Below are 27,600 nucleotides of genomic sequence, written 5' to 3'. Positions count from 1 at the left end.
CAAAGGCAATTTCAACTAGTTCACTCCAGGTTTGGAAACTTGAAGTTTCAGTCAAAAAGGTTATGGAAATAAATAAATGGAAAAGAAAAAAAATAAGTTATCTCACATCATTTTATGTTGTTTTAAGTTATCTATGAGTTCCAGTTCACAATAGAAAGCTATATGAGAAAGTTGTGGCATCTGAAAGTTCGGGTTCACAATCGAGTAACAGATGTTGCGAAACTTGCTTTAAAACCCCGTCCAAACCTACCCAAAGTGGCTAGCATCTGCAATCTAGTACAATGATCCTCTTGGATTAGTGCTTCCCTTGTTTAAGGAATTTAGCTCTTGCAAAATCAAAACTAGAGATGGGAGAACTTCTGCTTCCCTGTCTCATACTCAACAACTTGGTTTTGATGGGAAGTTGATCGTTCCAACCTATTCAAAAAGACTCAATAATCTTGTGGCTGGTTTCTATAACCTTCATTTCAACAATGCAAACATCAGTTAGTATCTTTTCTAGCTCCATCCATAAATCATCAATAGCTGGTAGCACTGGTTCTTGCCCTTGATCTTCATCCAATATGGAAGGCTCAAGCAGATTCACATTCACAACATTGATAACTGAGTCCATCTCCAGATAAGGTGGCAAGTCAAGCAGGAAGGCATTTTGCCCAATCTTCTTCAGAATAAGCTCCCCCTCTTGGAAGTTGCACTTCGCATAACACTTATAATGTCAATCTTTGTACCTTTGCTGTGATATGTGGCTAAGCCTCAATCTCCTAATGCACCTTCCTAATGTTTTCTAGAATCTTCGAGCTCGTGCCTAATCACCCATCTCCTTGTTTTTTTGTCTTGATACTAACCATAATCTCTGGGTCAAATGGACTCTATTCAAATATCTCAAACATACTTCAAAAGAGACTTTAGGCAGAATTGTGGATAGCTCCATTATAGCCAATATTTTAAACACTGATACCCAAACCCTTACGATATCAGTACCAAGAATACGTACCAAAATTGACGACTTCAAAAAATTTTTTTGAAAAACCATCAATACCGACTGATTTAGTCGGTACAAACCAGTACCCTTGTTTTGGCATCCCAACACCCATACTGGTGCCAATTTCGCACTAAAATAATATGATGTTGACCATGCCGTCCTATTTTTGACAATTTTTTAACCCATGGTTGTACGTGAACTAGAAAGCAAGCTATCACCCCAAGTCCTTGAATGCTTGGAATGATATCCTCGAACGAGTACACCAATATCCAATTCACGATCTCCATCTATCCATCTTTCTGTAAGTGGAAGGCAGTGCTCCTCTTCAATCTAGGATGCATCATCCTCTATAAGGATATATAGAAATTTTTTGGGAAACAACTTTTTTTTATATGAAATAATGGACGACAATCCAAAATTTTTCCAAAGATGCTGAAATGTAGCTGCTTCTTCTATAACCTTCTTATAGGAAACTAGGCACACCATCTTGCTAAAAGATTTAACTGGCACGTATAGATAATCAAGGCGCACCTCAATCTCAACAATCCTCTTAGGAAATCTACCGAGAGACTCCCCAATGTTTGCTAGGAACTGGCAAGGGTGTATACCACCCTAGCATTCTATTTGAGAGCCTTTACATGCTACATGGTACACAAATCTTAATGAACTAAGCCATGTTTTGTTGCAGCTTGGGCCAATAGACATATCTCCTTTAATTTAGTATCTTCTCCACTCCACAATGTCCTGCAATCTAAGAAATACAAGCCTCTAGAACCTAATGTACTTCATCAGTAGCTTGCAGGCACATAACATGCCCCTCATATAATAGCCCATCTTTGTAAGTGTGTTCTGATGGTTGGTGTTTTCCAATTTCATCAATTGTTCATGAGCATTTGGATCTAATGCATACAGGTTCATGAATTCTAAGAGTTGCGGCCTCTGAAAGTTGGATTTGCAATCAAGTGTTGAATGTAGTAGATCTTGCTCCAAGACGCTATCCAAACCTACTTGAAGTGGCCAAAGTAGTCCACGTGGGTCCAATGATCCCCCTAAATCAAAAGATGGCTTTTTGCTTGTGACAACAATATTTTAAAGTTGTTGTGTATTTTCAAGTCTATGAATAGTTGCAAAGATCTCGACTTATTTTTTCCGATAAATCTAGTTTATGTGCTAGTTTGAGTTTATGTTTTTTATTTCTATTTGATATATGAGCACATACATGTCTTTTGACTTACAATTTTGTTCTTGTTAGAAACTTTTCTATTTTTTTTATTTTTTTGTAGCTTTTAAATAAATGTTCCATATGGCATTTGTGTAATTATTTCAAATTTATAATACCATACTTGAAAGACAGATGAAATCTCTAGCTTAGTGGAATAGTTGAACTCATCGAGTTATCAATTCGAATATATATGGACCCTTGGTTCGGTTTATGTGTGGCTTCACTTGAATTATTGATTAGGATACATGTGCACCCTTAGTTAACTAGTATATGTATAGACATCATGGATATTTATGGCCTCATCCAATTTACTATGAGGATATATATGGCCTTGTTACCGTAGCAGACCTCAAGGGTACAAGTGAACCTTTGTAGGAGAATATGAAAGTACATGAAATATTGGAGTTTTTTTTAAAATTTAAAATGTAATTTAGTCATTCACAATATTCCCTCCTTATTAGAGAATTTCTCACTTTGGCTATTTAATGATCAAAATATTTCATTTAATTCACACTTGAACTTCCTAGTAATAATTTGATCTATGACCATACGTGAATTATTGAAACTCTTTTTAAAACTAATGTATTATGAACTTAGTTACTAGAAGCAGGTCAGGTGTAGGTATAGGAAATGAACCTCTAAAAATTTTAATAAAAACACCTAGAAAGAAGATGCAGAGACGAGCTTTTGAGGAGATTTGGAAGTGGGTGCATGACCTTAAATGGAAGATTCCTGCTACTAATGATTCGACCCTTTCATGGTACCTCATTCCTCAATGAAAACTTTGATTGTGGCATTTCACCACGTGGTTTTAAACTCTCAATAAACCGACTCTTAAATTTCTAATGATGATTTCATTTATGCATTTTAAAGCTCCTTAATTTCAATGGAAAAACTCTTTTGGACATAGTAAAGTGATTCATGGGGCACTATAACTCACTTCACCTATTATACAATCTTTTTCGAGAAATTATTGAGGAATATTGCAGAGCTTTTTGAAGAAAGATGAGTTATTGAAGTTCTTTATAACTAGTTTTATGATGCAACACCAAAACATAGCCCAAATTTTTTTTCTATCTATAAAGGGATAGGATTATATATGACACGCAAAGTTCAAACTTATGAAATTAGATACTATTCAAGATTTAAGGATTGTGATACAATTCATATGTTTTTCTTTTCTTTTTTTAATAACTGTTCAATATTATTGTTGCTTTTGATCAATTAAGATAGTCAAACCTAAAGATTCAACTAAGGGGCTGTTTGGAACTCTGCATTTGCAGCTCAAGTTGCATGCGACTGGAATTGAATTTACGTTTCATGTGGTTGAATTTACTATGTTTGGAGGGCTGTAGCTAGAAATACAGTAAGCCTACAGAAATTGTTTGGGTCGAATGCAACTACAAGAGATGCAGTTACCTAGTAAATGATGCGCTAAGCTTATCCCAACATTTAATTGTGATAAGTATTTTTTAGGCTTAATTAATAAATGATTGTGCAACGTTAATTTTATATTTGCTAATATTGCTTCATAATTGAACAATATTTATTATCCAGAGTTAATAAATGATAAAATCTAAAAATTAAAACTATAATTATGTAAATACAAACTTTTCGAGGAAGCAAAATCCTAAATAACAAGATACAAAGAAACTAATCTTTAAGAGATGTGTATGTCATCCAAGGTGCAATTAGGCATGATTAACACCTAGAGTTCTTTAGTCTATAAGCTGGATTAGAAAAGTGAGGTCAGAAAAGAGAAACTTTAGACTCTATTGGGGGAAGACTCGCATAGAAGAAAATATGAATTGAGAAAAGCTCCCCACGATGCATTAGAGCCCCACTGCCACATCCATGGGGGTTGGCAAGTTAACCAACAGGGAGATGTTCTGCTAGTCCTCCCTCCCAATGACCAACTAGAGATACCGATTTTGGGGCAAAGATGATGAGAGTGGTGCACACCCACTTGAAACATGTGCTTCGTAGAGACCCAAGGAACTATTGTCAAGATGTTGAGTCCAATGGGAGAGGCGGTCGGGAAGGGGCTTCGGGGAAGAGATCGGGTAACCGAGAGGGTTTAGTGGGTAGATGGCTAGAATTGAAAGGAAGGAAGGGGTGGGGAGAGAGAGTGTGAAGGCATGACAAAGGGGAAAAGAGTGAAGGAAATGAAAGAGGGTACTAACATGACAACAAAGTGAATCATGAAGAGATCTTGAGTAAGGAGTCATTCTCCACTTCTCATGGACATGGTAAGATCTCGAATAGAGTTGGACCTAAATCAGGGCTGACTTCTTCAAGCTGCTGCAGCTTGGCCTTGAGCTGCAGATAGACTGCAGGTCAAGTTATTTCTATGGCACCAAAAGCGGTCACCAAACTGGTGCGATCGACTGCACTGTAGCTTATCAGCAGGTGGATCAAGCTGTAGGCTTCCAACCAGGTCCTAAATCTCGGGTTGCAACAATTTCACCACATATTTGTATGTCTTCATGCATGGCCCCTTCTCCAATTTATCCCTCGCAAAGAAGATATCAATTTAACTTTCTAAGATCTTCAACACTAATTAAACTAAAGTAAGCTTTTGACTATTTTAGAAATCATTTGCAAGTATATTCAATCATTATTTCGTTTAAAGCAAGCTATGATATAAAGTATTTGCATTAGTAATAATTATTTAAACATGACGTGACTTTAAAAGAAAAGGTAACAAATATTATATATATATATATAGATATAGATATATAAAGAGGTAAAACCTAGTCGATCAACATAAACATTGATTTAAGAACAAAATTTACAATAATTACCTCACCCATTGGTTTTAAGAATGAGCTGCAGTCATTTAGCGTGCAGTCCATCACAAGTATAGATGGCAGCCCATGCAAAGCAAAATCCTCTTTGTTATCTGTTAGGCAAGTAATGCATTATTAGTGGACATAAATATCATGGTGTAATAAGATGGGTTCCAATTGTATGTATGAATAGAAATTTGGTGCAGCATTGCAACGCACCATTTGACAAAGTAAAATTTCACAACCATCTAGCCTTTTCCCAAAAAAGTAAAATTTAAAAGGCCAAAATAAAGAACATTACAATATCTTAGTACTTTTAAAATAGTTTGCCATTTGTAAATATTAGATTACTAAAAATAGAATTATAATCATCTCTACAATAAATGGTGTTTGCATATGTGGTCCACAAAGGAAGAAATGGCAGACTGTATGAGTGATAATGAAGAGTTATAATCATTACAACTGCTTGAACAGCAATTGAAAGTAGTACACTAAGACTAATAACAAAACAGTAGCATATTGAACTAGAGAAGCCAGTGTGTTAGTGCTCTATCAGTCTATATATTACATATACAGCTACAAAGACCTTGCATCCTACAAGAAAGGCTCCCCAGAACTTGTGTCATATTTCTGAGCTAAAGTTGTATATCATTTTTTTCACCTCATGATACAAGTGAGGAGCATATTCAAGGTGATGCCGTAGATTTATCTTAATGCAGTTAGGTATCATTTGCAAGGTCAAAGTACCCCCCTCCCCCCCTTCCCAACATCACCCCTTACCTCTCTAGTTAAGCATGTAAAAATGTTGCTTTCATATTGATGTCTTTAGGGGTACTGTCCATTTCTTGAGGTAAAACATGTTAAAACTAATCTTAACAATAAGGAAGTCAATACAAAATTACTGACAAGATTCATGATGTGAACGACATGTTACACCCATATAAGAACTGCACCAAATAGTACCTTTGATTTGCGTAGGATCCACGTTTTGAGCTTGAGTCTTTGGTGTATTCATAAAGCTTTTGAGAGCTCGATATACTTCACGCACAACCAGTTCCATACGCTGGCAGAATCCGCACCAGGAAGTAGTGAAGAGCACCAAAACATCCAATTTCCAGGCAGATAAGAAACTTTCAGTGTTGGAAAATGAGACTACATTTCCCGTTTCACAGGACTCAAAACCTACAACCAGTTCACAGAATGTGTTGGCTGTCACTCGAGGTATACAATCAGCCTCATGGAAATCCAGGTTCACAAATGGTGGCCTTGGAGTCTCCCTTGAACTGTGAGTAGACAATGCTGAACGCTGATATGGAGTAAGACTTTGATTGAGAAATTTGTCCACAAAATTAAGTAGAGAGTTATAGCTAATCTCTGTTTCCTCAGAAAATACAAAGTGTTGTTGCCGAACTGGATCAAGTATTATCAAAGATGGAATCTTAGACCCCCCTGTCAAGGCTCGTAGTAGCTGATAACCACCATCAGAAAAGAAAAACGAGCTGACAAAAGGTTGGTGCTGATCGTTAAGCCTATCTGCATTGCTTATGATCGTGGATTTCTTATTCTCAGAAACATCATACCCTGAACAATTCAGGCTAGAAATATTTCTCAAATTTGGTGCAACTTCGCTAGAAGATGTTCCATTTGAATGACAATCAGTATGCTCAACTTGCTCCTTTTTTATGTATTCCATAGCACATGGTGATTTCTGCTCCAAATGGAAAGAATTTTCATCACGACTTGTGAATGATCCCACTTCCTCTTGGTTACAACATTTCTGGTCCTCACTAAGTTGTGTGCTTTTGAAAACACCTATATCAACTTTAACCTCTTTGTCTAACTTAGTGGAAAATTTGTTAGTTTCAAGTTCATAAGTGACTGCTTTCTGAGTTTGCTGAAAATCAGTTTCCATATCTATGGCTTCAGGCTGCTTCCCCTCATCCACTGTAGTAATATCAGTAGCATCCAAAAGATCAGCATCATTCATGCTGACATACGGCTCGACAGATTCTTTAGGTAACTCTGAAGTTGGATCCTTTGGACTAGTCACATCACTCTTAATCATGTTTTTAGGTTGATCGTTTTCACTCGACGGCAATGGATCTACTACTTGCACTTCAAAATCATCAGACAAAAGCTGAAAGCCAACTTCCTTTGCTAGTATACTTATTTTGGTTTCTTTAGTCTTCAATGCATGTTCTTTCTGGTGAAGTAGATGTGTTAAAATATCATAAACAGAATTACCTTGATTGTCAGGAGCAGTGTTTTTCAATGAAATACCTTCACCTTCATTTACCATCATAATAGCCATATTATCCTTGATTTTCACTATCTTAGAGGCCAGATTATCTTTTCGAGTCTGATGGCCTAGGGCATCTGAGATACTTCTGCTCCACATTCCAAAAGAAGCTTGTCCAGAGGAACTTTTGGAAATACTGCCATCAAGTCCTGAAACTCTCTGGTAGGAAATCTGGTTGTACCATGCAAACTTTCTAAGAACCTCAAGAGATGACTTGCTCTCTCCTCTAACTTTCGATGATTCTGAAGATCTATCAACAAAAAGAATGATTGAAGGCCTGTCTGATGGAAATGCAGGCTCAAGATTGCGTCCATCAGCATCAAGCTAAAAGGAAAAAAGTATGTGATATTGCAATATACATCATTTAAATAATTTTATAGCATATAAGAAAAAGTAACATTGCATAATGAAAACTAGGGAACCACCTCTAGTAAATTGAAGTCACAAAGAAGCTTTAGTGTGCATCAAATCCATAAACAGAACAGGTCAAAACAGATGCAATAAATCTCACGGCATATACTTCTCTTAAGCGTAATTAGACTAATAGTATATCTATATAAATAATATTATTAACATGAAAGTAATTGAATAAATATTCCATTAGCCGAATGAATCATAAATGGGTTGCAACAGCACAATCATACAATTATGAAAGGCAGACCCTGCTTCAAGAGGAATATGAATCAGGAACCATCAAAATGAAATAAAAGCTGGGAGAGAGAGTGAACTAAAGGCACTCCCTGAAGGATACGTCTGTAATTTTGTCAGTATAGGAACCAGAGGAGATCAGTTATAAGTTCCCATATTTCTCCTCTGCAAGGGGTGTGAGTCCTGTAGAATGGTGACTCGAGGGAAAGAAGAAAAGGAAAGTGATTAGAAGTCTTGAAACTCAAAAAGTGAGAGATTTATGTATTTTTAATTATTTTATTATTAATAAATTTCCTACTTATTATTTGTGTTGTGTGTAGTCTTCATGTTTTTACTCTAAAAATCATTGAGTTGTTGGCCGTGGTTTATGCACTTACTTTTATTTGCTTGTTCTTTGCCTATTTTGGTACTTGGCACGGTCCTTCAAATCCTCACCTTCTACATATAAGTCTTTCAGATATTCAAATCCTTCAACTTCAGTAATGACAGTAACCAATAATGACGCTCTTCGGCTCAAGAAAACTGCAATACTATTTTGTTGACCTGATTTATGTTTCAACACATAATTATATTGCTGTAGAAACTCTTACCATCTAGCATGCTTGCAGCTAATGGCTTGTTAGCTAACAATAAACTTCAATGCTTGATAATCTGTATAAAGCACAAATTTTTGTTGTATTAAATAATGACTCCAATACCTCAAAGCCTAAAGAAAGCATAAAACTCTAACTCGTATATTGAGCAAATTTTACAATCATCACTTTTTTACTATAAAAGGACACTGGTCTTCTTTGTGATAGGATAGCTCCTATTCCAACATAACATGCATCACACTCTACTTCAAATAGCTTTTCAAATTTGACAATGTTAAAACAGAAGCACTAGAAAGCTTCTCAATGCAAAAATTTTCTCTGCTTCCTCATTCCATTGAAATTTTTCTTTCTTCAATAACTCTGCGACGAGACATAATAGCACTGAAATTTCTTAGAAATCTGCAATAAAATGTATCAAGTCCATGAAAGCTCCTTCACTAACAGTCTTTGGTGTAAGCCACTTCCTAAAATCTTTCACCCAAGGTCAACGGAACCGTCTCGAACCGCCCGGTTCGGAGCATCCCAAGCTGTAACGGTGGTGAACTGGGACAGTTCCAGCAAAGCAATCGAGACGCCGTCGTCGAAGGAGGAGAAGGAAAGAAAAAAAGAGAGCAAGCGGGGGAGGGAGGGAGAGGGAGAAGGAGGGAGGCCGGCAGAGGGTGGTGGATTCAAAACAGGAATCCGATCGCGGCCTCCGCCACTTGCACCAGCGCCGGCCTGCGCCGGCCTCTACCTCCCTTCCCTGCTCGTTCTCTCTTTTTCTCTCTCCCACAGTCTCCTGTGTCGGTATAAGCCTGGCACGGCATGGCGTGGGCCCGTACTGACTCATGCCGTCGGATAACCGGCACAGTAAACCCTGCTTCCACCTTTTACTGATGAACATGGATGTGCTAAGCACTCACCACAAAGCCCAAAAAAACACAGTACTTTCAGTCATAAAACTGCACTTTTTAAATTAATATACAACTTTCTTTCCTAACCACGGTTAGCACCTCTCTAAGATGGGAAATATGCTCTTCCTCATTTTGGCCATAAACCAATGTATTATCAAAGTACACTAGCACGAATTTTCTGATAAAAGGTATAAGCACTTGACTCATTATTCTCATAAACATGCTTGGCACATTTGATGGTCCAAAGGCATTAATAACCATTCATAATTTCATATAGCCCATCCTTGGTTCTAAAAGCTGTCTTCTGCTAGTCCCCTCGTCCGGTCCTAATTTGATGATAGCCACTTCTCAAACCTATTTTTGAACACAATCGAGATCCCTCTAACATGCCCAGAATATCCCTCCAACTGAGGTATAGGAAGTCTGTACTCCACAGTGATTTTAATAGCCCTGCTACCAACACATGTAAGCCAACCGCCATCTTTCTTGGGTGTCAATGAAGCTAGTAATGTGCACGGGCACATCTCTCTCTATTCATGCCTTCTGAATCAACTCAATCACCTGATTCTGGAAATTACATTCTCTTTTGGGTTCATCCTGTAATGTTACAAAGTTGGTAAGCTACACCGGAGATGAGGTAGATATGATGTTGGACGTCCCTCATAGGAGATAATCCATTAGGAACATCATCAGGCATTATCTCCTTAAATTCCACGATCAAATATTTTTAGTTTTTCAGGTATCTTGGGAGGCTCAAAAACCTGACCCTTCACCACCAAGGCATAAATTTGACCTGCTTCCTTCGACTCCAAAAAGTTGTTCATAGTTAGGAATGACCACTCCTCTACTTGAGAAATTTTGGTCCAGGGTTCACTACAAACTGGGACAAGGATTACTTTCTTTCAATCCTTGTAAAATACATGAGGATTATCCTTCCCCTGTAAGTGGAATTTTTATCATGCTGCCACAGTTGCCCAAGCAAAATATGACATGAACCGGTATCTACCACATCACAAAAGACCTGATCCTCATAAAATTTTCTAGTAGAGAAAGAGATTTGGCATTGTTCAGTACCTTACCGATTTAGTACGGTATAGGTTGGTACGAGATGCACCCCGTACCAAGACAACCCTTAAGCCATTTTCTCACTTTTTATCTCAGTACACCTTAGCATAAGTCGATACGCACCTCAATACGTCTTGGTATTATGGGCAATACAGGGCCTGTACCAACCCAAATACAATTTTGTACCGATTCTGACCGGTACAGCACCATATGCCCCAAATCAGGTGGTTTGGGATGGCACAGCAGTTCATGCTTGGATTCATTTTAAAAGTGCTTCAAGTGATGCTGGAAACACGTCCAGCATCGCATATTGATTAGTCAGAATGCTACTCAAGTTTCTTGTCAAAGCATTGCTGTGTTGTGGTTGTTGGAAGCCATGAGACCGAGGAATACCATTTTACAAATTCTTTTCAAACTTGGACAATTACTTTTCTTAGACAACTATTTTCAAGTCCTAATTGATCTAGGCATACTTTGATCCCATCCTTGGCAACCCATCCTACATCAATGGTCTATGGAATAATGACCTAGTAAGAACTATGTTATGTTAATAGCCTAGTATGCTTCATAGATGCTTTACATATATGAATTTGTATTTGTGTATATGTACGTATGCATATACATATGTACATGTAGATAAATATATACATACATGCACATACATACATATATAGATAAACATAAATATCACTTGACATGTCCTAGTCATATTGTATCTTAATTTTCATGATGCATTGTTTCAGCATATCCATAGTGTTGTATCCATATCTCATGTCCATGTCTAGGCTTCATAGACTAGAACTACAATAGTGACCAATAATATGTGTATTTACTATAAATATGGACACTGACCTGCACAGAGAAAATACTAAAAAAGTATTAGATAGACTACTTAGGCCCTTTCAGATAATATCGAACAGATTTCTGTATTTGTGCAAACTTCTAGCCATATTTCAACTTATGATGTTCAGGGTTTGAACTTTGAAGTCTTGCATATGGAACCCATACTGATCATGTACCAGCACAGCATATGACACAGTATGCTCCCCGTATCTACTCACCGTTCATCAAACCAGATGATACCTATGGCCACTAGGAAGTCAATACAGGGTTGACACAGCGCAGTCGAGATCTGAAACCTTGATTATGATTAACAAATAAAAAAGACATAACAAATTTAGTAATATTACCTCTATGACAAGAGAGTAGTGGTTTTGAAGGATGGTTCTAAGATCTTCTCCTTCTTGGAGTATCACCGAACAATTGGGACATTCAGATGAATGAAGGATAATCAACCATGTCTCTGGATTGCCAACACCTAAGAAAGGAAGCAAAGATCTCTGCGATATTAGACCAAACCTCTGCCTTTCAGGAGGCAGAAAATGCTCCCTTGCAATTGCTGTGAACTTCATAAAAACGGATTCAAATCGCTGAAACTCTTCCTTCGTACATGATTTCCCAGAACCAACACTTCCATTTTCATTTTCCTTCAAAGCACTTTGATTTGCCAAGGTAAATCCACCAAGAAAATGAGAACCAGCTATCCCATCTTTGACCCCACATGTTAGTTCTTCATTTTCCTTACCCTGTGTTTGATCCAAAAGAAACTAGTTATCAGGACTTTTCCTACCTGAAGCATTTTGATCAACTTTTGTTCCAAAAGCAGTCTCATTGAGTTCATTGAAAAAGTATAAGCCACCTTCTGGATTGCATTGTGAAATGCTAGAGTCCCATCTGCTCCTCTGGCAAAATTTTCGCCTATGGTGTCAACTGCAATTTTACAGTTGTGTCAGCAAAATAGAATCTAAATGTGCACAACTTTTTCAATCTCAAATACAGAATAAGTTAATTACATGGGAAACAAAGTAAACCAGAGCAATTTTCCAAAGCAGGAAAATGGGATACAGGTTCCTGAACATCACCTAGGAAGTTCGCTTTACAAGAATTTAAAATCACAGCAAATCTATCATCTTAATAAAAAGAACACCACAACTTTGATGGCCCATATTTGATTGATATATAGAGAAGATGTAGAGAGAAGAATATAAGCTGAAGAAACAATCAAATTAATTTTTTAGATTTATCCAAAACATATGAAGAAAGAAATTACAAAAGAAAAACTTTAAAAATTCAGAATTTTACCCTATCAATGTGAAATACAGAAATAGCAAAAACCACGCATGTTATTAGGTGTTACTTTTTATTTTTTGCCTAAGCACCTGATCAGGCACCACTCCATCCTACAGCCCAGAGACAGTGATCCCAGAATCTAAATTCAGATACTATAATAAGTTAATAACACAAAGCAGATATTCAAATAGATATATTTCAAATTGAGCTATTTTAAGTTGTCGTCGCATTTAATATTTCCAGAGCACATTGTCAATACTCAAATAAAAAGTTATTCCTACTTGTGCATTGCTGCTTAAATAAAACTAAGATGGTCAGAGATGTGTAATCAAGAGGAAACAAAATAAGTTAAGATGACAAACCATGCTCTGAACTATTTTGGACAGACAAGGAAGTCTCATAATTTTCATTATTTTTTCTATGCAACAATTTAGCTGACCAGCCACAGAACTCAAGGAGAAGTATGGCTTTATCTGTTGATTCAAAAAAATTTTGTAAGTCTTCTTGACTGCGCAGGGCCTTCAGAGGAATCTCCCCATGTTTAAGTGACATAAAATGATATATTGAAGATAGGATGTTCTGCAGACGAAGTCTCCCGTGGTACTTGTATGACATGGAGTGGTGATAGTAAAATAATGTTATTCCCTCAGTAGCACCAAGAACATCAGCCACCATCTTGTCAGAATTTTTATAAACAACCATCAGTCTTAGGAAGTCAAGCTTCTCTTTTTTATCAGCAACCAGATGTGCTATTTCATTCATTAGGGATCGCGACTCACCAGACCCTGCATATTAAAAGAGACTACAGTCAAACTTGAAAGATGAAAAAAGACTGTTAAAAAACAAAACATAATGCAAAAAACTTCAGAATTTCTTGATTACTTAGTTATTAACCTCTGTTAAGAAGAAGCAACCTTGACAGAATGACCAAACAGAAATGGAGAATCCAATAATGCAGCCCAGCAACTCTTTTCTGCCCCCTAAAACATTCTTTCCTGGAGCCTACCAAATTTTTAAATATACATACATAGATGCATACATACATACATAACACAAAATTATAAATTTGAGCCTCCTTTTACCATTAGTTGTATGTTTGATTCGGAGTCTCCTGTTTTAATGACCAGGCATGTTGTCCTGGCAACACCAAAATTCATGATCTGAGTCTCTTGATGCCATCCTGAATAATTTTATCAGAAACTGACAACTCATCATGACTGAAAAACAAGTAGATTATGCTACTCCATATTAAAGGCCCCACAATATATTCTGTTTTTATTATAAGAAGAAGAGTAAGTAACAACAATTCCAGTTGGCCAGGTGGGGTTCATCCCCTCCCTTTTCTGACAGAGCAGTAGTAGCTAGGTGGGGTTTATCCCTTCCCCTTTCTAGAATAGTAGTAGTAGTAAATTAATAAATCATAAATAAGAACAACAAGTGTGAATAAAATAACGAGAAAATTATTCAGTTCTTGATGTGAATGTTAGGGTCCATTAAATTGACATAGCAGAATAGGCTTGTCATCAACAGTTTACCAGCAACGAGTAGGAATTCTCGCCCATCAACAGTTTACCGGCAACGAGTAGGAACTTTTTCCCTTAGTATCATTGCTAAGAACATATTTGAAACTGAAAGTTGTATTTTTGGAATCTCATCTAACATGTCAGTGCAGTACTGTCATCTACTTAACTAGGTACTAGCATAGAATGGCATTCCCGATTGAAACATCATCTATGCCCTAACATACCCTACAATTGTACTGCACCAACAGGTCATGGGCATGATGCATTTGTATATTACTGCACCACCACTGTTGATCAGTATAATTCTGTATCAGCCCAGGTGTACTGCATGACCAGGTCATGGAAATAATCCATTAGTCATACAGGCTTACGCACAACTGACTCTTCGTAGTACATATGAAACCATCAAGAACAACCATGTTTCTCTTCAGGACAATGAAGCATTTGTTTTCTTTTCCTTCGGCTTTTTATCTGAAATGGATAAATCCAAGCACATTAATAAAACAATTTCCTTTTTTAAAATATTAAATTAGAGTCTAAAAATGAAGATAATTGTTTTCCTTTAGTTTATGGTTTTCCTATTGAATCAATAAACAGCTAAATCATTATTTTCTTGCACTAAATTGGAATCAAGTTGGTGAATTGAAGGATGTACACTTTGAGAGCAACCACGAGTTTAAGTTCTCTAACTTACATTTAATGTGCAAGGTAGCTATGAGAAGGACCTCCATTTAATTCCATAAAGAGATGAAATCAGTCAGTGAAGAACAATTGCATGATAAAAATTCTATATCTTTTGATCATATCAATATAATCTATCAAAAAAATCTGACACCTTTCTGCATTCATTTCCTACACAAGTAACGATAATAGTTGGACGCAACCCAACAAAACACCATGTACATACATGACTCATAGCGGTAAACAGTTTTAAACTCCTATGGAAAGAGTATGCATAGCCTATAATCACTATAGCTCCCTACTTTTTACCACTGCCTAAAATTATAGCTTGCGATACTTGCACAATGCTGGTGGTTCCTGTCCATCATGATGCTGTCAAGTACATGGAATACATGCAATTATCAAGAATACCCTACAGTCTGTAAGCTCCCTATCCTTACAACTCTATAAAAGCCTGGCTACGAAAGAGAACTTTCAATTCTTAAAATACCCTTATTCCCATAACACTCCAAACCAAAGGTTTCAAAAGCTTAAATTAATTCTAAGCATAGGATTAGATGCCACTCTTTATATATAATTTCTTTTCCTTGTACGAATATGACCCACAAGAGAGATTGGTCTGATCAATCCTCTGTCTATATTTATTCAAAGCAATCTGAATAGGAAAGAGTACCAACCAAACATAAATCTATTAGCTGGAAAGTGCCTTCCCAGCCTCTATTAGGACCCTAAATCTTTTGGGAAAAACATTGAAAGAAGATACTAGATGCTACCACTCTTTTATGCTCACTAGAATTGTAACCTTATCAAAATGTCAAAAGATGAATAAGACCATATTTTGACTTTTGATAAGGGAGGTGGAGAAATCTATTTTCCAAAGCTCTCATGAGGATTGGATTTGATAACAGACATTCTTGGGAAACCACACTCTTTGTCTTCAAAAGGATAGCTTACAGGGGCACAGGTTCAACACTCTAGAGTCCATAAAAGTGCCTTGAGATGTGTCCTGATTGCGTCTAAATATTCATTTGCATATCAGACAACAGGTCGAACAGCATCTAAGAGTAGAAAATATTAACTAATTTTGTTGGCCAATGCAACCAATTTGTTTCCAACACATGCATGTTCGGAAAGAGAACAAATAATGAACCACCTATACTTCATCCTCACATCATTTTTATATCCTGCTTGAGTGATTGAATAGATGGCATTACTCTTAGCACAAGAAATAGTGGACATATTGCTTAAAATTATTTGCACACACATACTAACAAAATGATGTGAATTAAAAAAGTTGTTCACTTTTTTGTATTTTTTCGAAACTCTTATTTAGGTAATTTTTAGAATTAGTTTTAGATTCCTATTTAAAGTGAAATTGATTTAAAAGAGTTATATATTAGGTATATGTTGGATTGGATAAGTCATAAAGTCATTAGGATTTGATTTTTTATTATTTTCAGTGTCTTTATACATAGGGTTGTGTGTGCTATTCTGAACTTTATTTCTTTAGGAAATATTTTGGGGATTAGTTACTTGCCTATCAAGAGTCCTAGTTTGCTTGAAATGCAAGTCATGAAAAGTCTTTAAAAGGGTCTATTAGGGTTGAATGAGAAAGCATTGTACATAATTTGTTTTGTTTTAAATGAATGAAAAGATTTCTTTCAGCCAGGTTTGGATTCTCTTACCTTTATCTCTTTCAATCCCTACCTCTTCTCTATTTCTTTCTTCTTCTTCTTCTATTGTTACTTCACTTTATTTCTTCCCTACTTTCTACTATTGTCTCTTAGTTCTACTGTTATCTTTTTCTTCACTAGACAGTTGGAACTGCAGATTGAATTTCTGGGACATCAGAACAGATCTATTTTGCAATTAGTTTTGAAATGTTTTAACCCTTGCTGCCCTACATCAAATTTGGTATCGGGGCTAAAAGGTCCTGCTTTATTATTCTAGTCGTTTTATTGATCCCTTTCTATTTTCTTTGCTTCTTTCCTTGTTCATCATGTTAACAAATGAGGAGTTGAGTTTTAGAATTGACGATCCTCATGAAATGTTAAATATGAGAAGATGACCTTTTGCCAGATGAATGATAGGTTGACATCTATCAATAATGATGCAATGTCAGTGATTGCCAAACTACAAAAAATTGCAGCGACATAAGGCATGAAAAAGCTCTCTAAGGATGAATTACAAATCAAGAGTCAAGCAAATGAGGAAGTTAAAGAAACACTTCATAAATAGCTTACAACCAAAGCTTCTTAATGTGAAGAGCATATGATCAATGAAATGATTGTGATTGGGTTTTGATTATTTATGCAAATCTAACACTTCGAACATGTAACCAATGGGAAAGATATTTTTATCTTTTATTCAAGTAATTGGAAAAAATAAACTTAAGTTTGTCGCAATTTTTTCTATAAAATTTTTCAAAAGAGTTGAGGAGGAGGGATACTATAGTCGCTGCATGAAACCTCAAATTTTATATAATAAAACTAATGAAAGAATTATCTCTTTTACATGAATCATCTTCACAATTTATATATATTATTGAGAAGATTTATATAATTTCCTTTTTTGAGAAGAATTTTTGATTTATAAATGATAACTAAGCAAATAGGTAATAAATCTATAATGTAAGCTCATTTGTAGTTATTTCACTAATTGGATTTTGTACTTGAGCTTTTTGATAGCTAGAGGTTCTTTTTTGTTTTATAATTTGTGAAATGAAATGATAGATGTTTCACCTTTTCCTCAAACAAACTTAATATAAAAAGCATTTTGAACTTATTTATGTTGAATAACTCTCTTGAGGAGTTGACTACAAGCTTTAACAATAAATCTACAGGTATTAATAATTTTTGCATTGTTTAATGTGATAGTTACACTTTCCTGACTCCTTTCTATGAAATATAATAATCTGCAAAAGAACAATACGATGCATCTAGTCATAAGGGGGAGGAGGAATACAAATTCTAGGCTTTTACTAATTGTAACAACCCAAGACCTTATCCAAGAAGACTAACCAAAAGGTATTATTTTGGTTCCTTGACCCTGTATAAGTGTGCATGATCTTCTTAGTGCATAAGTGATATGGGACTAAACATGCGCTTGCACAGGTCCTCACAAACATTCTCGCCAAGCTAAAGGTCCAAATCCGATCAAATTCAATCACAAAATACTAATGTTGGCCCATGTTCAACCGCAAATGGGCTTATACTATGGTGTCCCCTAGTCCACACAAGCCATGAGCGGATCCTCCCTTATATTATTTGTAACGACACAAGATTTTATCCAAAAAGGCTAGCCGAAAGGTATTATTTAGCTTTCTTGGTCCTATATAAGTATTTAAGATCTTTCCAATATATAACTGATATGGGACTAAACACACACCTACATGAGTCCTTATAGTTAGATTTCAACAGACCGGTTAAAAACTATATTACATTGTTGAAACAATTATATATCAGTACAAAGCAACAAAAAATTGATCTGAGTTTAAAAATTGCATTCATGCTGATTAATACTACTCAAAACAATTATCAATACCTATACCCCTACTAGTATGACACTTAATCATACCAATACTGTACACTTCTTGGTGCCTAAATAGCAAAAATGAGATGATATACCGTGTGTCAATACAATTAGATGCCAAAAGGCATGCTAGCAGTGATACCTTCTTGCTATGTTATAGCTATTATAGATCACGACATGCCAGTACTTAAATCTTGGACATAAACAAAGCCTTGAAAACTCTACAGAGTATATTAACATGCATAGTTTATCCACAAGTATATTAAATGAAAACTCAAAAAATAAGAAAGAACTTTGATATCCTCTCAAATTTCACCCCACAAACATTGAGCCATGATCGCCCATTATCTTCTCTACAACCCCATAATACTTCACCATGCAGCTAATGTTGCTAAATGATGTTCTCCTCAATACCCTCCATCACATTGATGACATACATTTTGAGAAGTAATTCATTAGAATAGTTAAAGTATCACGTATCAGATCCATGATGGTCAAGGGTCAGCATCTAGATTTGTCGTCTCGGTACTGGACCCCGTACTGGTGCCACACTAACACAGCATAGGTATGGTGCGGTAAGAGATTTTTGGCGTTTCGAGTATCAATACGCCACCCATACCGAGTATCGATACAAACCGGTACAGTACAGTACGCTCCGTACCATCCGATTTAGGCCAGTACGGCATACCATGGTCAGCATAGTACGATTATCATGTTGCATAATGTTAATAATCGCATGCACTAGCATAGAAAGATATGCAAGTCTGCAAAAGAGCCTGCAACTAGTATGCCATTATAAACTACTACAACTATTTTTTGCATGAAATTTTTTGGCTTTGTACTAGTGTAAGATATGTATATATATACATATACAGTTTCATATTTGAAAATAACGTTTGAAATATAGGGTTATTCTAGATATTTGTGTTGATTGCATTCTAAAATGTGCACTACATAGTTTAAGTAATATATCACACGAAATTAACATTAACATCACTATTTTACACATTAACAAAACCAATAAGCTCAAAATACACAACAAGAACTATAAGGGGACACCTAAATATGTCCACACATTAATAATATATTTAGGTGTTTCGTGCATATTGGTAGTTTTGTGGGAAGCTCGAATTTAATATTGATTTGAAAAGCTTATATGTCATTAGTTTCCTTGATTTTCGACTTTAATCCAACATAAGATATGAGTTTTCTTGTTATAATGTCCAATATGCTTAAAAATCCCTCATAAGAAAAGAGTAATAGAAAATTGAGATGAGTTTTTGACCGACTAAAGCAGAAAGATAAATTATTCTTGACTGTTGCAGACATATTCAAAAATAGAAAACTAGGGAAGAAGCCAATATTACTTTATATCAACCTATATCAGTCCATTTTGAAGAGATATTCACCAAACATGAGCCTATAAACAGCAGAACATTGGAAGGCACACATGGAATAATGTTACCTACATTTGCGGTCTGTGGATGCTCTTTTGTCATAGTACGTATCCAAGACACAGTTCGCTACAGATGGATACTTTAATTCCTGATACGTCATCAGCATAACAAATCTATACTCTTCCATCACAGACAACATCAAGACAGGGCTTGTTGAAGGCTATCTTATGGACAATTTGGCATGAGGAAGTGCATGCAACCAACTTCTAATGCAGCAATTTGTCTTGGTAGCAAACTAGACAGGTTGCCCATGTAGCCTTCTTTTGTCTTCCCTCATTTAACAATCAACTGTATGTAGCTTGAAGCACTTCTAACATTCCATATAGTTTCAATAGCCTATTCAATTTCAAGACATAATAAATAAAAGACCTTCCCAAAAAAATTTCCCCTATGGGCAAAAGTATCTTTAGTACCTTCATAAATGAGTACATAAGCAACATATGATCAAAAAACCAACAAACCTTAAACATCAGTACAAGGTCTACTGTGCCAGGACCGGGGCCCGGACCAGTTGCCCAGCGGCACGGGTCGGTACGCTCTTGTATTGTTCCGTGTCGGGCTCGTACCGACATAGTAAAGATGGGGGAGAGGGAGAATAAGAAAGAGAAAAAGAGAAGGAGAGAAAGAGGAGAGAGAGAGGGAGAGAGAAGGGTGGCGGAGGCTAGCAAGCCACACGGAGGTGGTGGAGGAAGGGCTCCGCTACGGTTTTCTTGTTTCGTTTGAACCAAGGGTCTCGGAGGGGGCCCTTTTAATTTGCCGATTTTTAAGTAAAGTCGGCAAGCGGCCCTGCACCTGCCGGCCTCCATCTTTCTCTCTCATCCTTCCTCTCCCTCTCCCTCCCTCCCCTGCTCGCTCTCTCTCTCTTTTTTCTCCTCTTTCCTTCTCCTTCTCCCTCTCCGTAGACGGTATTTTGTTTCGGTTGTAGGAACCGTCCCAGCATGACGCCGATACAGCTCAATACGCCCCGAACCATCCGGTTCGGAATGGTTCCACCGACCATGCATCAGTAAGCTATGTGACACATGTCTTCGAGAAAAACCACATTTAAAATGATGTGTTACAAATAATGGTCACGCATGGAGCATGTCAGCCATTGATTCTGCCTATTAGGCATGTACTTGATATCTATGCTAATAACAAGAAGGAATCCCAACATACACAATTAGTCAACTTTCAATGCTAGAAATATCTTACAATCATAGCATATTTTGATCAAAAGATTTGGACTAACACATGTCTCCAATCCTTAACTAACAACATATATTTCTATAAATTTTCCGTAGACTAAAATTGATTAAGTCCTCCAAAGAATATGAGATTTCAACTAACCTATGGCCCACAACATATTGATAATTTATTAGCTATGACCATGCCTTCAGAAAGACCTAGGAATCTATGCAAACTGCTTCACAAAAGTATTTCTTCAACATTTTCGCAAGAAAGCCCATACTATCTCCATATAATCCTTGATAAATAAGTTCATATACCATATTATTTTCAAAAACTCAAAGTCATAAATGTTTGATGTATGGATGGAAAAGATTGTTAACAAGCATACAAAAATGGATGGTGCATCAGTCAACCCAGAAGGCATTTATACCTCTCCTCTTGAGCTATATGTACCATAAGAACAAGTTTACCAAGAAGATATACTATGTTTCTCCAAAAGCTGATTAAGAGGGCTAGTCATGATAAAAGAAAAATGAATAACTTTTATCAATATCAACGGTCACTGCATGAACTTCTCATAACTTCTAAGAGGTGACAAGCACCATATGTTGCATCACATTTGTGTTATCCTACAATATAAAAGCTCTTTGGTTTGGTTTAGTTCATAAAGCAAAGGGTAGCGCTAATAGGAAACTCTGCTTTAAGCTCAAGATCAATCACATCCTCCACCCTAACCCCCCCCCCCCCCCCCCCCTCCCCCTCCCTCCAGTGTTTTATGAGTAATACTTTTTGGCAAGTGTCTAAGTGTCTTCAAATGTCAAACACAGCAATGCAAAAAAACCCAGGCATGAGAAAGACCGGGGGGGGGGGGGGGGTGTGGGAGTATCGACACATGTCTGCACATATGTGTTTGTGTTCTGATGCTTATTCAGAAAAAGAGAAACTTAGAATTCTAGGTGTTATCTTACAAATAAATCCAATGAAATCTCCATGAGTCTGCAAGTTGTTTATTAGGTCTATTTAAAGTTATTTAAGATGTGATAGCTAACCATGATACATTCATATTTAAACATAATGACCTTTGCTTAAAGCATCTGTTTACTCAATAACTTTATATTGCAAAGCGTAAGGACACTCTATGTTGAAAAACATAATGACAATTCCTAAAACTTTCAATGTTTTCTTTATTATATTTTTTTTTAGTAAGCTTTTAGAAAGTTGTACAGGCCAGTTAATTTGAGATGTTTATGGGGCATGTTGTGAGATAGGGGTTGGTTGGAGGAAGTCTTTCAAGGCCTAATGTTACACTAATGTGGGTCTATAATATTTGATAGTCCTCTTGCGAAAGTCCCCCAAATCCCTCTATTCTCCTTTTTTTCTTCTGAACTGAGAGAAATTCCTCCCTCTTTCTTTCTGCCATCTATTTTTAAATTTTTTACCCAAGCAACAAGATAAGGATTGGTTTTTCAACTCCCTCCACATAATGGAGAACTGTGCAAGTTATAGGGGCCGTTTTCATATCTTGGGGTCCCTCAACGCCAGTCGCAACCACACGTAGGAAGGCCTTAGTGACTTCAGGGCCACAAATTTGAGCCTCGATTCCAAGCCCCCTAATAATTTCCTTTTTACTTGTTTCATATGCATGATTAGTTCTCATATTTCCAACAGCATCAAGAACCTAGTTTGATTCAACAAGATTTTCTCTCGATCACATCTAGGCATCAACAACAAACTTCAAATCACAAAGGTTGGTATCAACATCATTCAAGAATCAATAACAACAAAAATTAGTACAGCTCACTTAAAATCTCATTCAACGAAAAGAACTCTGGGAGAAGGCAGGGAGAGTAAGGAGCAAAGGGGCGTACATGGAACGGTGACCATGAGGAGGATATGGGGATGGAGGCGGATCTGGGAGGAGAAGTTTCGCTTGCTGAGGATCTGCCACCCTAAGTTCGATCCCGAGCTCCTACCGCTGCTGCTCCTGCCGCTAGCATCCGCTCCCGAATCGGCGGCGACCTTCGCCGAGGACGAGAGCAGAAGCGGAAACAAGATCACGGCGAGGAGGAGCTTCAGGTCTCCCATCTCCCTTGCTCGATCGCCCTCGCTGAATTGAGAGCTTCGATGGGGAGCGCTGTTCACGGCGCCCGCTATACACTGCCGGATTGAAGGCTTGTTCGGCCGCCCGGATGTTGCTGCTGTTGGGAGGACAAGCGAAATCTCGGTCTTCCGGTCGCATTTACCTGCCCCCTTTGCCTTCCAAATCAGTCGCGGCGGCGTCCCCGGTGGGCCGACCTCCGCGCTCCTTTTTGGGCCTTGGGCCACATTGCACAAGCACATTTAATGGCAGCTAAGGCTGCAATTGGTCGGGTTGATCCGTGACCTGGCCCGATGCAACCTATTTAGATCTGGTCTAATCTATTTTAAATAATTCGTAGGGCCGGATCGGATCCTAAAATTAAACTCATTCTATTTTCTGAGTCAGATTTGGGTTTACTGAATTCAGATCCAATCTGTCCCGATCTATTTGAAATTTAGGTAATTTTGGATTTTTTAATCCTATGACCTGACCCGATCCGACCCGATCCGAATCTGTATAATTATTTAGGCAGCCCGCGGAGGTGCAAATATAAGTTCTGAAGCCATGGATGGGTTGACTCAAATTGGACCCGAATCGGCTCCAAATTTTTTGCATTAGGTTCGAATTATACATAGACCTGACCTGACCTAAATAACCTGTTGAGTCAAAAATTATAGCGGTGGACCCGATCCGACCTTTTATCGGATCGGGCCTGGGTCCAAAATTAAGACTTGAATAAGAAATCGGATTGGGGCAGGTCACTCGTGACCCAACCCATTTGCACCCCTGTTGGCAGCCACTGGTGAAGGTGGCAGAACATTTGAACCTGCACAAAGTCAACGAAGGGAAGTGATCACTGAATGCCAAAATGGGCTCTAGTTTTACAACTCTTTTCGGTGACTTTGGAGGAGCCTCTGACAAGATTTCTTTTCCATCACCATCGTTAAAGTGATTTTAGTTTTTAATGCTTGTTGGATTTTCAGATGTTGTAATTGCAAATGTTTAACAAATAAACCCTCTTGTTTAAGTTCTTCATTTATTGTTTGAATATGTTGAAAGATTAAGCACTTGTTTTTTTTTGCACTTGTTCACCAACAAGTGGGGCACCCAAATTGAATTTGTGGATTTTTGGGCAAAAAATAAAATATGCATGGGCGCTAGGCTCGGCTCAGCTAGTAGAGCCACATAAGTGCATAATGTGAGCATTAGAAGGGGGCAGAGAGATCGATTGCACATTTGGGATTCCTTCTGAACCATGTCCATCTTTTTTATTTGCTTATTTTGATTTTAGGTTTAAAGTAGCTCAACACAAGCTTTATATGACTTTTTCCAGTGTAATATATCCAGTGCTATAAATCTTTTCCCTTTTTCCACATTGAACCGCGACCTTACTGGCCACCATTTTTCAAAGAATCTTGGACTGCACACCCTTCGAAGCATTTTGCATCCGGAATTTAACTCAGCCACAGCCAACACCTAATTCTAAAAGGTGATTGGTTTTTCGTTTCATCCTGCACTCAGCTCGTTAAAAAAAAAAAAAATTCTTACTGAAATATATTTTTTCAAATACTGATGCTTAAAAAATTAATTTTTATATATTTAGTTAATCATAAAAAATAATATATTACCGAATGACTTACATTTAACAAACACTTATTTTTTTAAAAAAAATGTACAATACCTATTATACTTTTAATAAAAAAATATCAAAAATATTTTTGAAAAAAAAATTAATTTTTTTGAAAAAAAATTAAAATTTTATTTTAATAAAATAAGATTTTTTTGAAAACTATTATAAAAAAAAAAATTTTTTTGTTGACCAAACTTTCTTCCTTCTCTCTGCTCGGAACCAAACGAGTACCCTTAGTATCCCAAAAAAATAAAAAAAATTAATAAAAAAAGAATGCTAGCGAGAAGTGATCCGGTTTAATATCACGGGCATTTGGAACATTGGATCATTATAATTGGGCTATTCTAAAGAAGAGAGATAAAGAATTCTAATCCAACCTTCAACAAGCTATTGAAAAGCACTGCTTGGCAGTTATTTTTGCTCCAGTTAGGTATGTTATCAACTGCTTATGTTTTTCAAAAGGAAATCAAAGGTCATGCCTTTGCAGATCTTTTGGCAGTTCATCCCCTTCCTAATGATTCCCCACTTGTTAATGATGGCAGGATGTACTTTGACTATGGCCTCAGAGAAGAGCTATGATAAAGGATTGCCCAAACAAGAGAAGAGCTAGACCAGGGGCTGTGTTTATTATGTGGCCTCAGAGATAAATACCTATCATCTTCAAAGATTTACAACTAGCCATGCCATAGCTCCAAGGCATATATGATATCAGAAAGCCAAAACTAGTGCCCTACCTATCTTTAACCCAGAAATTTGCCATTATCAAGATTAGCCATGTTCCCCGAAAAGGAAATTTATATGCCGATGAATTGGTTGAGTTAGCAGCTAAATTGGTTCTTTCACATGGAGAAATAGCATAGATACAAGTGGAGCAAAGGTTTTGTGTTGACACTAGTGTTAGACATTGTTATCAGTTGCAACTGAAGCAAATATTGTAAATGTGAGGATGTTGGAATTTAGAATTTTTATTTTTAAAATAATTATAATGAAATTTTAATGAAAATTATAAGTTTGGAATATTAGGCTCTGAGAAGAATTTTCGGAATTAATTGAATCTATTAGTTGGTTTGCATTTGCAAGATAAGTAATGCAACCCTTTTTCTAGATTTATCGGTAAATTATAAATATTTTCTAAATCAAATTATTTTTGATTTATGAATTTGATGCATGGTGTTTTATTATTATATGTCTTTTTTCTAGAATATTGTATGATTCTTGGTTGAACGTATTGGTTTTGATATGGATTACATTTGATTGGTTTCGAAATCGCATCTTACAATTTGGAACACTAAACATATTTTAAAAAAAAAGAGTTTTGAATTGAAACAGATTTGGACTCACAGCCAAACTATGTTTTGAAACTCTGTTAGTGGGGGTTGTACGTTGGTACTTCGATATCCCGCTAATGGGGATTGTGCGTTGGTACTTCGATAGCCTGCCAATGGGAATTGTATGTTAGTACTTCGATAGCCTGCTAATAGGGATTGTACGTTGGCACTTTGATACCCCTGCCAGTTAGGGTTGTATGTTGGTACTTCGATACCTCGCTAGTAGGGGTTGTACTTAGGTACTTCGAAATTCTACTAGTGGGATTGTACATTGGCACTTTGATACTCTGCCAGTGGGGATTGTACATTGGCACTTTGATACCTTGCTAGTGGGATTGTATGTTGGCATTTTGATACCCTGCTATTAGGGGTTATGCAGTAATACTTTAATGTGATCATAGTTTTGGGCTGTCGAGTTGAATTTAATATTTAAAAGAAATTGATTTATGAACGATATTTGGATTTTGAAAAAAAATAAATTTGGCTCACGGAATGTTTTGATGATGCTGCATATCTGAATTTAGTTTTAAATTGTTGAAATTCATATGCTTATTTTTTGTAAATAATTATTTTATTTATTATCTGATTTATTTAGTTAAAGTGTTATTGCTTACTGGGTTATTTAGCTCATTATACGATTTCTTACTATTTTTACAGATATGAAGAATTAGCTCGCCTCAAGGATTTATCATGGGAGAGCGATAAGAGATAAAATTCTGACATCTTTATTTAGATAAAATTTTGTTTTAGAGTTGATGCAAGATTTTAAAATATTATTGGTTTTGTAAGACTTTTAATTTTATCATTTACTTAGAATTTAAATGTTATTATTTAAATTATTTTTGCTGTCTGATTATGACATCATGATGAGATGGCTTGCATGCGAGTTTCAGTATGCAGCGGTTGCCACGACCCGCGGCTCATGATCTCGATTTGGGGGTGTGATGGTAAAGAATGCTCAAGCTAAATCAGATAATGATAATGAAATCAAATCAAAGATTGGAGACTCCAAGTTATAAATTATTCTGAACATGATATATATATATATATATATATATATCTTGAAGATGCTTCGCAGCATGCAGAGTTATAAAGAAACTTACCTGGTATCTTTTTTAAATGATACATTATATAGAAGATCATATGACTAGATGTGGCTACATTGCTTACCAAAGCAAGAAGCTCAGCACACCATGGATGAAATGCACTTTAGGTTATCAGTCAGGACCTAAATGGCTCACTGTCTCAAAAATCATGGGGTATTATTGACCTATATGATTCTTGATTGCATGAACTATACCAAGAAGTGTCATGAATGCCAAATAAATGAGAATTTTATTCATTAACCGCCGGCACTGCTTCATCCAACAGTGCCCGCTCAGCCATTTGCAGGAGGGGGCATGAATCACAGGGCCATTGTTTCATCCTTGTTGCTACTGATTATTTTTTATTATGGGCACAAGCTATTCCACTTTGTGATGTTTGAGCAAAGGATGTGATTAGATTCTTGGAGCACAATATTGTCCACTAGTTTGGCATGCTAAATCAAGTTATATTGGACTATGACATAGCCTTCAAG

At 36.6% G+C, this 27,600-nt stretch overlaps 1 protein-coding gene across 19 annotated transcripts in view; it reads right to left on the bottom strand.

Annotated features, from left to right (window-relative positions):
* The window catches only part of LOC103706826 (uncharacterized), a 36,115-nt gene extending 11,540 nt beyond the window's left edge, over nucleotides 1–24,575 (bottom strand). For 10 of the 19 annotated variants that reach the window (XR_016399767.1, XR_016399768.1, XR_016399769.1 and 7 more), the window contains exons 1-6: nucleotides 22,852–24,575; nucleotides 12,984–13,406; nucleotides 12,191–12,261; nucleotides 11,682–12,077; nucleotides 5,957–7,616; nucleotides 5,009–5,106 (exon numbers count right to left, since the gene is read on the bottom strand). Coding sequence is in view for 6 of the 19 variants with exons in the window: in XM_039118563.3 (XP_038974491.3) it covers nucleotides 5,009–5,106; nucleotides 5,957–7,616; nucleotides 11,682–12,077; nucleotides 12,191–12,261; nucleotides 12,984–13,406; nucleotides 22,852–23,323 (3,120 nt within the window). In the remaining 13 variants the exon portion in view is untranslated. Of the gene's footprint in view, nucleotides 1–5,008; nucleotides 5,107–5,956; nucleotides 7,617–11,681; nucleotides 12,078–12,190; nucleotides 12,262–12,983; nucleotides 13,407–13,515; nucleotides 13,802–19,825; nucleotides 21,721–22,851 lie in introns of those variants that run through there. The other 9 variants (XR_016399776.1, XR_016399775.1, XR_016399774.1 and 6 more) reach the window with 6 other exon arrangements.
* Nucleotides 24,576–27,600: the final 3,025 nt, after the last annotated feature.

The sequence above is a fragment of the Phoenix dactylifera genome, chromosome 3 (genome assembly GCF_051530095.1).
Source record: "Phoenix dactylifera cultivar Ajwa chromosome 3, Ajwa_hap1_PhDact_Kaust_v1.1, whole genome shotgun sequence".
Classification (NCBI taxonomy): domain Eukaryota; kingdom Viridiplantae; phylum Streptophyta; class Magnoliopsida; order Arecales; family Arecaceae; genus Phoenix; species Phoenix dactylifera.
This window is presented reverse-complemented; position numbering and strand designations above follow the sequence as displayed.